The sequence below is a fragment of the Gymnogyps californianus genome, chromosome 5, assembly GCF_018139145.2.
Source record: "Gymnogyps californianus isolate 813 chromosome 5, ASM1813914v2, whole genome shotgun sequence".
Lineage (NCBI taxonomy): Eukaryota > Metazoa > Chordata > Aves > Accipitriformes > Cathartidae > Gymnogyps > Gymnogyps californianus.
In genome coordinates, this window is record NC_059475.1 from 67,482,185 (window position 1) to 67,495,837 (window position 13,653).

At 50.3% G+C, this 13,653-nt stretch overlaps 2 protein-coding genes across 4 annotated transcripts in view; one reads left to right on the forward strand and one right to left on the reverse strand.

Moving 5' to 3' along the window:
* Positions 1-13,653, forward strand: part of GCH1 (GTP cyclohydrolase 1) — a 318,959-nt gene that overhangs the window by 49,356 nt on the left and 255,950 nt on the right. The window lies entirely within an intron of this gene.
* The window catches only part of SAMD4A (sterile alpha motif domain containing 4A), a 103,447-nt gene that overhangs the window by 13,465 nt on the left and 76,329 nt on the right, over positions 1-13,653 (reverse strand). For 2 of the 3 annotated variants that reach the window (XM_050897420.1, XM_050897419.1), the window contains exons 3-5: positions 6,996-7,259; positions 1,189-1,298; positions 889-975 (exon numbers count right to left, since the gene is read on the reverse strand). In XM_050897420.1, the coding sequence (XP_050753377.1) occupies positions 889-975; positions 1,189-1,298; positions 6,996-7,259 (461 nt within the window). The remainder of the gene's footprint in view (positions 1-888; positions 976-1,188; positions 1,299-6,995; positions 7,260-13,653) is intronic. The other variant, XM_050897421.1, reaches the window with a different exon arrangement.

Here is a 13,653-nt window from a genome sequence, read left to right on the forward strand (position 1 = left end):
CCTGCAAGTTGCTGTTTGAAGACAGTGCAATTAAATATAATATAAAATTGCGATAATAAATAGCAAGAGGTTGGGTGAGCTGCTCCCAGCAAGTCTGTGGTGCTGCTGCTTCTCCGACAGCCATTTCTGCAGAGTTTAAGCTTTTGCTGAAGTGACAAAGAAGTTCTTATTTGTTCTCCTTGGAAATTCAAGATGTTGTTCAGGCACTGACGTGGGTGTCTGGCTTTTTATCTGGGGACAGGTTGCCCATATGACGCTCCAGAAAAGCGCAGTGGCCCTCGACCTGACAAGCACTGGGAAATCCCGTCTCTTTCTGGGGATGGAGAGGTAGGGGCAGGGCTCGGGGGTCCCCGTGCTGACCCCGTGCATGGAGGGGTCTTGTGAGAGGGACAGCGGCATCGAGAAGGGAGAGATAACCGAGTGGCCAAGGGACAACGAGGGGTTAAAGGCTCTGCCCAGCTGGTTCTCCAGGCACAGAGACGACCGCGACGGCTGGTGCGGCTAGAGCTGGTCCTGCACCACGGTTCAGCAGATGGGTGACCACCTTCCCATCAGTGTTGCTGGGATGGTGCTCTCCATCATTCAAAGCTCGGGTGTTTCTGCGCACCCTGGTGCTGGCCAGGGCTTGTACCAGCGCTGCAAGGTATAGCCATCCCAGCTGCGTGAGTGCCGGAGATGGATTAGGACCCGCTCTGCAAAATACAGCCCCAAATAAAACCTGCATCTGGTACAGAAGTGTTTGAGACATCATTCAGATGCAGCCAAGCCAACCACAGATTTCTCTGCAAAAGATCCCAACAACATGTGTAACTGAAGAGTGCTTCACCCCAGAATTAATTCCCGGCTTCTTGAAAAAGAAGAAATACAAAAGTCGTCGTGATTACTTACCCTTTCTAAAGATTTGAGCAGGTTTTGTCTTTCTTTTAGCTTTTGGATACTGATGACTATTTTGTGTCTTGCGCCTTTGGTAACATTCTGCAAAAACAGCACAAAACCTGGCATTAACATTTCCACAGGACAGCTGGGTCGACCCAAATCCTTCCTCCCCTGAACAAAAAGGGCTGCTATAAATTAATCAGATTTCTGAGTGCAGGGATTAGCGGGGGACATAGAAAACCACTTAGAGACTTGCTGAAGATAAAGATGCATGTGAAAAGCTGATTGCTTTACGACTGACGTGGGACGTACTTGTGCCTCGAGCTGGCATTCGGTGAGGGCCATCATCTCCTCGTACGTCATCTGCGAGAAGAGGGCGGCGTACTTGTGCAGTCGGAGGCTCTTCAGCCAGGCTGGGACATCTGCAGCACAAAGGTAAGGAGATGAGAGCTCCCGTTGAGTTCATGACACCGCTTAACCACGCGCAACAGCACCAACAGCAACAGGAGGAGTTGATTAGGTGCCATCCACCATCCCACCGGTGCTTCAGACACCTTACTGGTGTCTTCATGGACCTGCTGGAGGACATAGTGCTATGGATATGGATGGTAGGAGGAACCGGCCCCTGGATGAGGACATAGTGCTATGCGTATCGATGGCAGGAGGAACTAGCCCCCAGATGAGGACACGTCCTCAGAGGCTGGGTTTCTGAGGCTGAGCCGCTGGGATTTAGCCCATGGGGAGCCGGCGTCGTGCCACTGCACGTCAAGCTCCTCGCTGCCCTTTTCCCAGGAACGTGGGAACCGCCGAAACTCATGGCGTGGTCGAGCTTAGGACGAGCAAATGGCTGTTCTGCAGATGGCAGACACTGATTTATGGCGTGAGGGAAGATGGTATGTGCTGAAAATTTAAATGGCTGCTTAATGAGAAATAAAGAGGGGGTTTTTTTTGAGCATGGAAAAATGATGTGCCATCAAAGATGGTCCCACAGCCTGTTTCAGAAGGGTGACTTGGGACCTCAAAATGCACTGACTGAAATGACTTCTTCCTTCCCAGTCATTATCTGCAGTGTAGCACCTCTGTGCCTGGCTGGATGGGTACCCAAAACTACTTTTATCCTCCTGACATCAATGTGGTTTCACAGGGGGGGACCTGGGAGGAGAATCCTTCCTCTGCAACATGCAAAACCCCACCAGACCCCCTGACGGGGTGCCCTCCATGGAGAAGGCAATGCGACACGAGCTTCCCCTGCTCCAGCCTGCTCAGCAGCTACTCGGGGTTTCGCAGGTTTGGGGGGCCCGTGGTGTGACTCCACAAGGGAGGGGGGGGCCCTGCAGATATCTGTGCTGCAGCACAACACCGTGCCTGTGATGACGCTTTTGCTTTGCATCCTAAAGGCTTCAAAAGCTGTGCCAAATCAAGACCTGCTTTATTTAGCACCTACAACCCGACAACAGCTCTGCCTTAGCCTACTGAGCTCACGCGCTCCGCTCCCAGCAATACCCTTGTCCATTAGTCCTTGTCCCCTTCCCCACCAGCGAGACAGCCGGGAGCCCCGTCTCAACCCACGCCGGGTGCAGTAACAATGAAAAACCAGTGTTTCAGCCCCAAACAGCACCAAACCCCACAGCTGGAATGGAGAGAGCAGGTGGAGGCTTGGGAAACGTCTCTTCTGGGGCTAAATACCAGTTAGCAGCAACACCTCCCTTCCCTTTGATCGTTCCCGAGTCGATGTAAGGGGTGTGTGTCGAGTGGGTGGTGGATCCCACGTCCCACAGCAGGCAGGGGCTGATGGTGCAGGAGAGCCCGAGGGGAAGGAGCGATGGCTGGCGGCAAGGCCGCCCCAATGGGGTTCCTCTGCCCAACGTGCCCACCGAGGTGGGAGGAGGAATGGGGGCTTGCACCATTTTCAGGAGGGCTTTCTACCCACTTCTGTCGCCGGGCTGGGGCTGCTGTGGGTGCTGATGCTCTGCTCACCATCCCCGAGGCCAGCGTGAGGACAACCTTCACGGCCACGTCCAATAACCTTCGCTAACGTAGCCAACCTCAAAGGTTTTCTGGGCTGATCCGACTGCAAAGTGTGAGGCCAGACTTGCTTCGGCAAGGGATGAGACAGTGTGAGGAGGACAGTCCCACTGCTGGGACATTCCGTGGTGTGGGTGGTCTCTGTCCAGAAAGCCCCACACTGCTGAGTGCCAGATGCAAGCCAAGGATTGTCACAGAGCTCTTCCCGAACCAACATCTCATCACTGGAGGGGACAGGGCAAGATGGACTGTTGGTTTGGTCCACTAAGGCAATTCTTACATCTGCCAGAAGTCTCCTGCTGCCCACTGCCCGGGCTGACCCCAAACCCCACTCGCATCCAAGCAGAGGATGCAAATGGCCCCAAAATGCTGCGTTTTGCTCACGCTCTCCGTCCTCTGACACACATCAGGATTCGCGTTTCAATGAAATTCCTCAAATGCTGCGCAGAAGCAGATCAACCCCACACCGAACATGGGGGCAAAGCAGCTCCTGAGCACAGACGGGCTGAACTTTGCCGTTTTCCAAAAGTCCTGACACGCAACAGTCCTAAAACCTGCTACCGGAGGCCTCTTAAACCGATCTTCTGTTTAAAAAAATTAAAAGCTATTAGCAGAAAGCCCTCTGTTTCCAGCGCTGGACTGGTAGGCTCAAATCTCAACTTCATTTTAACACAAAACCATGCCATTTTAGTGATGACACATTAAAAGTCTACCTGATCCTGCGTCCCCTGGGGACATCTGTCTTTGGCGCACGTCTGTGCCGATGGCAAAGCCCATGGCTCTTTCAGAAGAGAGATGCAACTTCATATAGACGTTAAACCCTGCAGAAAACCCATCTCCAACCTTTGCAGAAAGTCAGAGCGCAGAAGCAGCTCGTCTTTCCCTTTGCATCAAGCCTCCCTGGGCCACCTCCTAATTTTGGGGAGCTACGACGGTCCCAGAGCCCCCTTGCTAGCGGGGATGGCAATCCCAGGAGAGGGGTGGGGAGAAGGAGCCACCCCAGCACACAGAGGGATGGTTGTGGGGCTTTCCCCCTTCCCACGGGGAAGAGGCAACCAGGAGGTGCAAGGTCATCTAAGGCGATTTCGTGGTCCTTGGAAAGTCAAACTTCCTAACGCTCCCCACGGAGCAGTGAGCCGCCCACCCGCGGAGCTACTCTTTAATCACCGATTATCAGGAGCTAATTACGAAGTCATGGCACGGCTGTCAGAAACGCTGCGTCTGATGTGAGCAGCAAAGCGAGGACTTCCATGCTGCTCACATACATTGTCCCCTGTAGGCATTAAACGACGGGAGTTCGGCCAGCATATTTATACCTGGGCGCTGGCATGGAAATTTAGAAGGAAAACAATTCACCCTGCCATATATATACACAGGCCAATATAGACACAGGACATCTTCAGAAGTGCCCTTATGGCACACCATGCTAAGCTATGGATGCACTCGCAGCAGAAACCCCCAGCTCTACCCAAACCCTCCTCCTGGTGCATCCTGAGCTGTGCCCCGGGAAGGGATGGATGGACAGACAGACGGGCTCCGCAGGGAACAAAGTGTCCGCATCTCCCCCTGGAGAAACCAGGGGCTGGGAAAAAGCCAAAGGGCACGTTTCCTTCAGCATGAAGATAGATGGAAAGGAGAGAAATCAGTGACATTAGGGGAGATGAACTGCTAAGCCACGTTGGATGGGGTTCTGTCGTGGGTCCGGTTTCCCCACTATCCTCCTGGATGCCCTGGAGGGTGTTAAAGAAGGAGCAAGCTGACCAGAGGCATGGGTGACACCAAGCCACGATAGCCCGCAGGCGCTCAGGGAGACGTGGCTGCAATTCAGAGAAGGGACTTGGCAAACCGAGCCACCGGTCTGGGGGAAATAAGATGCAACCCAATAAAAATGCACAAAAAGTTGTGCGTTTCTGTAGGAACAAGAAACGGCACGAACCGAGGGCAGGGAACGGGCAGTACTTTTTTTTTGCAGGAAAGCTGTGGGGATACAATGGGTCATACGGAGCCTGCAGGGGTGTGTTATTTGAGGACGATGAGCTATACAGCCACAGGAACGCTGTCTGTACGGCAAGCAAGTCTCCGCTCTGCTCCCGAGTCCAGTTTTGGGCAACGCACCTTCAATAAAATACAGACTTTCTGGAAAAAACCCGGCGGAGAGTAGCAAGAACAACCCCAAGTTTAGAAAAAAAACCATCTGGGAAGAAACTGGATTGGTTCAGTCTGAAGAAAATACAGCAGAGCGGGGAGGGACACGACAGTCGTCGACACCAGAGGCTGCAGACATCTGTTTTGCACATCCCCAGACAGGGGGACAAAAGCAAATTGGGTGACTCAGCAACGGGGGGAATCAGATTTAGATGTTTGCAGACCTTCCCCCAGAGAAGGAGGATGCCCGGGAAGGGATGGCCTGAGGAAGGGCAGCCATCTCCCCTGCGGGGGCTGCACGCAGCAGCAATGGGCTGTCTTAGTATGTCGAGTCTATTTAATTGATTATTGCTCGTGGACAGCCTGGGCAATAGCGCCTTTGGGTTTTGCAGATTTGGCCGTACAGATCGATTGCATTGCACTGGGAAGTTTCTAGACGCGCAGGTCCCGGAACTGCAGCTGTGGATCACAGGGAGCCACACTCCCCATGGTCTCCTCCCCAGCTCCATCACCAGAAACCTGGAGAAATGTAGTGTTAAACACACCCCTCTGCACCGCTTGCTCCCAAAAAGGGTCTCCCCGGCCTGACAGATTGCAGGATCCGGCCCCAGGCATGCAAAACCTTGGGGACCCTTCACACTGATCGCAGCTTAGTCTTCAACGTGCTCATGGTGACCTCTCCGAGCCTGCCTGCTGGTCCACCATAAGGCCATGCAGGCACCGAGAGCCACAGGCAGGCACAGAGCCTGCAGAACCACTGGAGACGAAACACTCCCTGGCTGCGCTACCCGATCAGGCGTTCATTAGCAAGCGGAGCCGCTGAAAAGCAAAGCCCGGCTTTGCAAGGCTGTCACGCTCAGAAAACTCTTCTGTCACATCTACAGCCCATTGCCCCCACCCCAGTGCAACGCTACGGTGCAAAGTCCAGCCAGGGAGAGGGCTGAGCCCCGAGCATCCATCTCACGGGGGAACCGTGAGGGTTTTTTTCATGCATTTGTATTTCATGCACATCGAAGTCATAGAGCGCCAAGTCAAACGCAGTTCCACATTACAGAGATTTACAGGTATCTAGATCTGCCTGTAATTAGAATAAAATCAGACCTTGTGATTCTTTAAAAAATACGATTATTTCCTTATTCTGATACATCATTGGTCTCTACACAATTGAGTTGCTCTGCATTAATGAAAATTGAAGTTGTTCAAATCAGTCTCTGACAGCTGTGGGTTCATTTTCAGTCATTTTGTCTGTTCACAGGAATATACAGTCTGTGTGTTTGCCCAGTTTTTATCTATTTATTCCTCTATAGCCTGAAGTTTGCTCTCCATCTTTGACTGCAGCAATAGGGTTTTGCTTCTGCCTTGTTTACCAACAGGATCATATACATTTATTGCTAAGAGTCTCTGTGAAATGCAGGTGTAATGGGAAAAACAACTGAAAACACACAGGATAAATGCACTGCAAACAAGTATCCTAAGCCGAAACTTCCCCAAATACTAGGTGAGTACCAATGGTAAATCACACGTGGCTTGCTAAACTTACGCTAAGCTATTTTTCACCATAATCAAAAAGAAAAAGAAAGAGAAAAGAGCACCACTCGCAGCCAAAAGCCACAGGCTATGGAAAAAATCCAGCTTTTTGGAAAGCTGGCAGCTTGCAGGATTTGGGGGCAAAACCAGCTCGCCGGCACCCAACTGGAAGACGTCAGATCAGGACCAGCCGCTGCTTAAAAGAAAACCTAACTTATTCCCCTAAACTTAAATTCCTAAGCCGGGAAGAAACGCTGCAAGGCCCCGTTTGGTTACGAGGACTCTCGCCCAAAACCGCCAACCGAGCCCCGCGCTGCCGGGAAAACGCCTCTTCCCCTCCTGCCTCTGGGTGCTGGGTGCTGGGTGGGTGGGTGGGTGGGTGGGGGGGTGGGGGTGGGGGAGGCATCTGGTTTTGCACTCACCTTTCATCCCACTCCCTTCCTCCTGGAATGTGTTACGAGCGGAAGGCTGATCTTCTAAATGTTCACTCCCACCACTTCCCGAAGAGGCTACACTGCTTTGTGGAGACAGGGGGGCATGATCGGAAGGGATGCACTGGGGTCCTCTAGCTCGTAAGTCCTCATGAGACATCCATCCATGTCCTAGAGGTTGGTTTGGCACATTCATGGGTGGGGTAAGGGACACAGAGCGTTTCAAAGGGCTGTGGTGTGTCTGGCCTGAGAGAACTGAAAAAAAAATAAAATCAAAGAGGTTATTCCCCCCTCGCGGCCCGGGATGCAGCAGAGTCCCCCGAAAAAAAAAATTAAATGAAATCATAGAATGCGTGGTGGTTGGCCACGGTGCCTCGCTGATGGCTTCGCAGCGCCCGCGGCTACCTGAACCCTACCCTGAGCTCTCCGCTTTGCCTCCCGGGAAGCAAAGGGATGGGAGTACCTGCGAGGAGATGGGGTTACACGAGCTACGTTGGGTTGCTTAAGGAAAGGTGTTGCATGGATTGCATCTCTAGGAAAAAAAAAAAATTGAGCAGCTCTGGAGGTCTTCCCCGTGCAGTGACGTACCGATAGCAAACCCGAGCACGGGACCGCGCTGGGTGCTCGGCTGCTGCCTCTCTCCAACCCTGGAGCCCGGGCGGTTGCCTCCCTTGCAGGGAAGGCACTGCTGCTATTGCAGGCGTAATGGGAATTTTCAAGCGACTACACTGAGGCCATGAAACTCGCCGTGCTAAAATCATCCGGACCCGTATCTTTCTGGGAAAGGCATAAAAATCCTCAGGATGGGAATGTCCTCACACAGACCCAGGGAAGGCTTCTCTGTCTCTCTCTTTGGGTTAGGACTTGGCTTATGCCCCGAAGCACGAGCATTTACGCATCTGCCTAATGTCACTGCAGAGGTACTTATCATCCATAGAAATGTCTAAGCCTTGTTGAGTCCAACTAAGATCTTGCACTTAGTTGAGCTATCATCAGCAATGAGAGCATCCCAGCTCAGCCACCCATCAGGTGCGCTTCCAAGCACGTGCCTTTTAATCCTCCACAAAAGCAAACACCCACAGCAACGGTGAAAATACACCCATGACAAAGAGGTGAGGCTGAATCCCCCCAAAAATGATCTCTGGTAAGCTTTGGATTCGTTTTTCCTTCCCAGTTGTATACGGGTTTGTATTTTCTGGCTGAAATTTCGATACCACCAAGTTCAATTTGTTTTTAACAAATAAATTTAACACTGCTAGGAGAAGAGCAGTGCACCAACTCCTGTGATTTGGAGTTATTTCTCGAGAAAGGCTTTACAATGGGTAAGTATTTACTTGCCTTTCAGTCAAGTACAGAAATACGTCTTATGTAGGCTAAAGTATTAAAAAACCCAAATCATAGATTTTCTGACACTTTTTGGTAGAAGTGTTGCAACCTGAATAGATTTTTAAATACAATTTTTACTGAATGGTCTCCATTTGTCACTGCTCTTCTTCCATACTGTCTCATTCATTTTCAGTTATCTCCTTAAAGACTTAGAGATCTTTTTCTCGGCTCTGTTGGTTACTAGCGGTAATACATGGTATTTAGAGGAAAAGACAGATACAGACAAACTATCTTTGTTTCCTGTAATGAAAAATATATTAAAAGATTGGTCTGTTGGCTTAACAAAATTCAAATTCCATCATTCACAAAGTCATTAAACTGCTGGTTAAACCATAAATGCAGCTAATGTATTTTAATGTAAGGATTTAGGATGTAAAACACTTGTTTAATGTTTTATTGCAGTTACTCTCAATGAAATTAGTTGAACTTCGTGGGGGCTGTTTCCTGATAACTGAGACCAAAAAAATCTCTGGATTTAGCCATCGCTCAGCCAAGCCATGTCTCATTGCCCGCTGGGATAACCGGGACAAGTTCTGGATCCAGGGCTATGGGAAGGTCCTTTCTGGTTTGCATTAAACCCAAGCCAACGCTGCTCTTTCCAATGTGCCCCTGGGTACAGATGTGGGGTTCACATCGTGGTGGCTAACAAAACATCTGCACTGGTCCGTTAACAAGGACTCACTTCTAGAGACAAGAGCCAATTTTGCAGAAAGACACTGATTTCTCTAAATCAGCGGCTGTAAGCTTCACTGCGGGGTAGATGAAATGAAAAGCAGATTTTCTGCTCCAGGGAAATCTGAGGGCAGAGGGGTTAAAATGACCTTTCGGCCCGTATGAAACTGAAGCAAAAACTTTTCAGTTTTTCTTTCAAAATCAAATTTCTTAACTCTGTACAAAACCTGGGGGAAATTCATCGTTCTCATTGCTTTTCCTCCTAAAGCACCAAAGCACTAAAGCTCCCTAACCCCCTTTTTCCACTGCTAGGAGTTCATCAAAACCACTCCTCCGGCTCCACCACGTGTTATTTCCAAATATAAATGAGTCTTGGTGGAAAACCTCCAGCCAGTTGTACCGTGCTGTAAAAGTTAAGCCGGGTTTAATTCCCAGCTAAAGCCCGGGGCAAAACCCACCATCAAAGCCATCCCTGCTGACCAGAAGTGGAATGAAAATGAGCAAGTAGCGGGGTTATAAAAGGAGGGGAGAGAAAAACACCAGAGCTTGTTTGCATTTATTAAGCACCTCTAAAAAGCAGCCCGTGCCACATGCCGCTGACGGATGAGGCCAAAAACCTGTGGATTTCTGCAATGGCTAAATTGTTCCTATTTCTGAAAGCGTTTTCGTCTACCAGCACATAACACTAACACCACGCTGCGCAGGGAAGCAAGGGGATGGCTTACGGTGAAGAATTTGTTCCCTTCCCATTAAATAACTATAGAAACATCTTCCAGAAGTCTCCTGGCAGAAAAGGATGTCAATGAGGACCCAGGATTGTTTTCAGAGCAGTGTTATGTTTCCTAAAGTTGTGATGCATCCTGAGGGGGAAATAAATGGATTTAAAAAGGTCTTGGCCAAGCTATTTCAGCTCTTGGCTTTGCAATTGTACCCCAAAAGCAGCACCATAACGGGGCTCTGTAGATGTCACATCACCCTCCCAGGAGAAAAAAAAATATTTAGCATCAAAAAAAAAGTAAATCTGGGGGGAAATATGGGAAAAAAACTGATCAATCAGTTGAAATGCATCACCAGGGCTGAGCATCGCGGCGGCACTGCCCAGAGCCCCTTCAGTGCCTGCTGCCCCCAGCCGCGGTCGCACAGCCTGGGGGACAGAAGCCACCCTGAATTTGTTGTAGGAAAAACTCTGGTTTAGGAAATATTTGTGCCCTTTGAAGGAATGAGAGATGCAGGGGACTGGGCAAGGAGGACAGGAGCTCATCGCCCCCTTTTAGGAGGCACAGGCTGCTCCATTAGTCCTCCCTCTTATAGGGTATATGCAGCAGCTGGTACCCTGCAGTGTTTAAGTCATCCTTTCCCCACCAAAATCTTGTAAACAAGAGGATGTTTTTGGCTTAAATCCAGTCCAGATTCCTTCCTGAGCAGCAATACCCTTGCAAACTGCTGCTCTTCCATCTTAATTTTACGTCCCCTAATTAGAAGCCGGTGTCGGCTGGAGGAGAAATAATGAACTCCACAGGATGGCCAGGAACAATTAGAAATCATCCAGTGCAACGCAGAAAAATTAGTTCCACTTCTTTCCCTGAGATAACGCAATGCTGGAGTCCAACAGACCATGTTTTACTAAAACACAAGCATTTTTATTGAACTATGAGTCAATGCACACAACTTCACGAGATGGGGTAGGGATAATTCCTCTGCAAAGGATGCTACAAGCAGAAAAAATCATCAGCTCTTTGAAACCACCCCAGCTACTCTTGGTACCAGTCTCAGATTATTTAAGAGCTCTTGGCGCTGGCCTAACTTTGGGCTCCGCTTAAGCCTTTCTGGCTGTAACAGACACCGGTGAGCATCACAGTTTCTTGCAAACCCTCTTACCAGTTTCCATCAGCACTCAGGCTTAAAAATGCTGTGAAGCCTGGGATGGCACCTACCTGGCGTGCACACACCTCTCCCTCTTTTAATTTGTAACCCTCAGAAAGGGGATTAATAAATGTGCATATTTATTAATGCTGCTGCTTTTGTTCATGTCCTCTGTTTCCTGAAACAGAAGATGTAGCTAATGATTTTCAAAGTGTCAGTTTAGTGTAGCTCCTTCCCTGCTTTTGACAATCCTGTGTGATTTTTGGATGGTTCAAGGTGAACCCAGGGCTGCCGATGGCCGAGCTGGGACAAGTCACTTATTCAGTCTCTTGCTAAAATAAATGGTCCCTGTGTGCTTTAACTTCAGCAGAAGAAAACCAAGTGTGAGTTTATAACCTTACACTCAAGCCTCTTTTTTTTTTTTTTAATTAAAAAAATATTAAGCTTTAATTTAAAAAGGAAATCTAATATATTCTTCTAGGGTAAGATAAGCTTCCAGGAGGTGGCCAGAGGCACGCCTGCCTTTCCGAGTACCGCAGCGGTGCGAGCCGGATGAACAAAGAGAGGAAACCACTGCTCCGAGGTGCAAGCCACGCTGGCACACGGATCCCCTACAACTTGTAAGCGTGTCTCACTTCTGGTTTAGAAGTGCTTTCCTGCCAGCCGCAGGCTCATTTAGGCGGTGCAAGAGCCATCCGCTCCCCAGGGACCCAACAGTCACTCTGCAAAGGCACTGCCTGGTCCGCCTCCTTCCACCCGGGTATCCGATGGGATGAGGGCCAGAGCAGATCACGGTCCTCCCCACGATAAGCCGTTCGGTATCGCCTCTTTGCTCCACCATCACGGCTCTGAACGGCCGTAGGGGTTGTGCTTGGCCCAAGCCAGACCGTGTTTCCTTGCAAGAAAGCTCCTCGTGGCCTCCAGATCAGGGTCAGCTGCAACCCAGCAGATGCTGCTAAATATAACGCCTTTGAGATGAGCTTGAGATGTTTTGCATCTTAGGAAAAAACGTGACAAATAACCTGGAGCTAACGGTGCTGAGATGTACGAGGTGTTGCCGAAGCGCTCTCAGGCTTCAAACCAAGCTCGGCTTGATATTCCCAGGAGGGAAAAAAATTAAAGAGGATGGAGAAGGAGCGATAGTGATGATGCAACCATGCCGGTGTGCAGGGCTCCCCATCGCAGGAGGCGGCTGCAGACCACGCTGCTGCAGGGATGGAGCAGCAAGGAGCATTCCTGTGGGGCCATCACCTCCCTGGGCAAAACTGGCTTTGTCATGAACCAAACACTGGCTGAGCTGGCAGGCACGACAACATGCTTATAGAAACTCTGAGGCTGCAAGTGCTTTCCCTGTGAAGCCCTGGGTTTAGGTTTTTTTTTTTCTCTCTCTTCCTTTTTGAAGTGGTGTTACCTATTTTCGTAGGCAAGAGCTAATTTCAAAAGGTTTTTTGTTTGCTGAAGACCATGTGGAACAGCGTCAGGCATTTGTGCTGTGGTTTCTCAGGGTTTCGGGCCAATTTTTCAGCCTGAGAAGGGAAAAGCCACCCATTCCTGTAATTAGAGCTGAGGAATTGGGCTCTGCAGGCAGACTTTCCTCCACACGGTGTGCGACGGCTGACGAGGCGCTCGCTTTCCCTCTGCCCCAATGCACCCTTCATTAAATCTGGCTTAAAGCCCTGCAACAGTCCTTGACAAGACACACGCAAGGCTGGTGTGAGCGTTTCCACCGAGAGCCAGACCCATTGCTGGGTACAGAGGAGCGTTCAGACCGTCTGCGGTCCCGGCGTGCCCACCACCGCTGCACGGTCCCCACCGGGTCCCTGGCACCCAGAGGACCTTTACAACAACCTCACAACCCTTTATACCAGCGCACAGTCCATACAGCAGATTACAATTCAGAATAATGTCCTCCCCACGGCTGGAGAAAGCAAAAAGCGCTGCAAGGTACATGCTGAACTCTTTGGGAGTGGTTTTTTTTTGTTGTTTTTAGTATAAAAATTGGCACTTATTGTCTGCAAAGCTGGTTATAGTGCATCCTTAGGCAGTGTCCGATCATGTACAATTCCTTTTCTGGTCTGTAGGTACCTGGAGCAGCAGCTTGTCCCCAATTTGCTATAGGAAACGGGGATGTTTTTAATCCACCGAGGCCACATGGTTTCTTGTGCAACCCGGAGGCACCCCCACGGAGAGGGAATACTGAGCAGCTCCTGCAATCCCCCTCGCAAAGCAACCGCCGAGTTCAACTCGGTCCTCTCCTCCGCCTCCCCCTTGCTACCCCGGTCACGAAGCATCGTCCCCTCCAGGAAGGCTCCCCCGCGCTGGCAGACCAACGCTCACAGCTTTTCCAGCCTTTCTGTGCCAAGGACCCTTGGAAACAGCTGCCGGTGGGTCACGCTGCCCGGCTGGCACCCAGCCTCCTTCCTGGGCACCTCATTCACCCGCTCCCCACGCCACCGCAGGCAGCTCCAGCGTGGCCGAAGCAGAACCTGACGGAACATTTTTCGGCTCAACATCCCCTAACCCTTGGAGCCTTTTCTTTGTGCGGATTTTTTTTTTTTCTCCCTGGGTTTTGTGGCTGTGACTTTAACTGTGTTCGTATGGTGCTGGATAAGCCATGTCCTTGCCTCTGAATCAGGGGCTGATAGAAGCCATGGAGGGTGAAACCAAGGGTCCTAAATGCAAGCAGCCACTGGGTAGCTGCATGCATTAGGAAAAAAAAAAAGATATA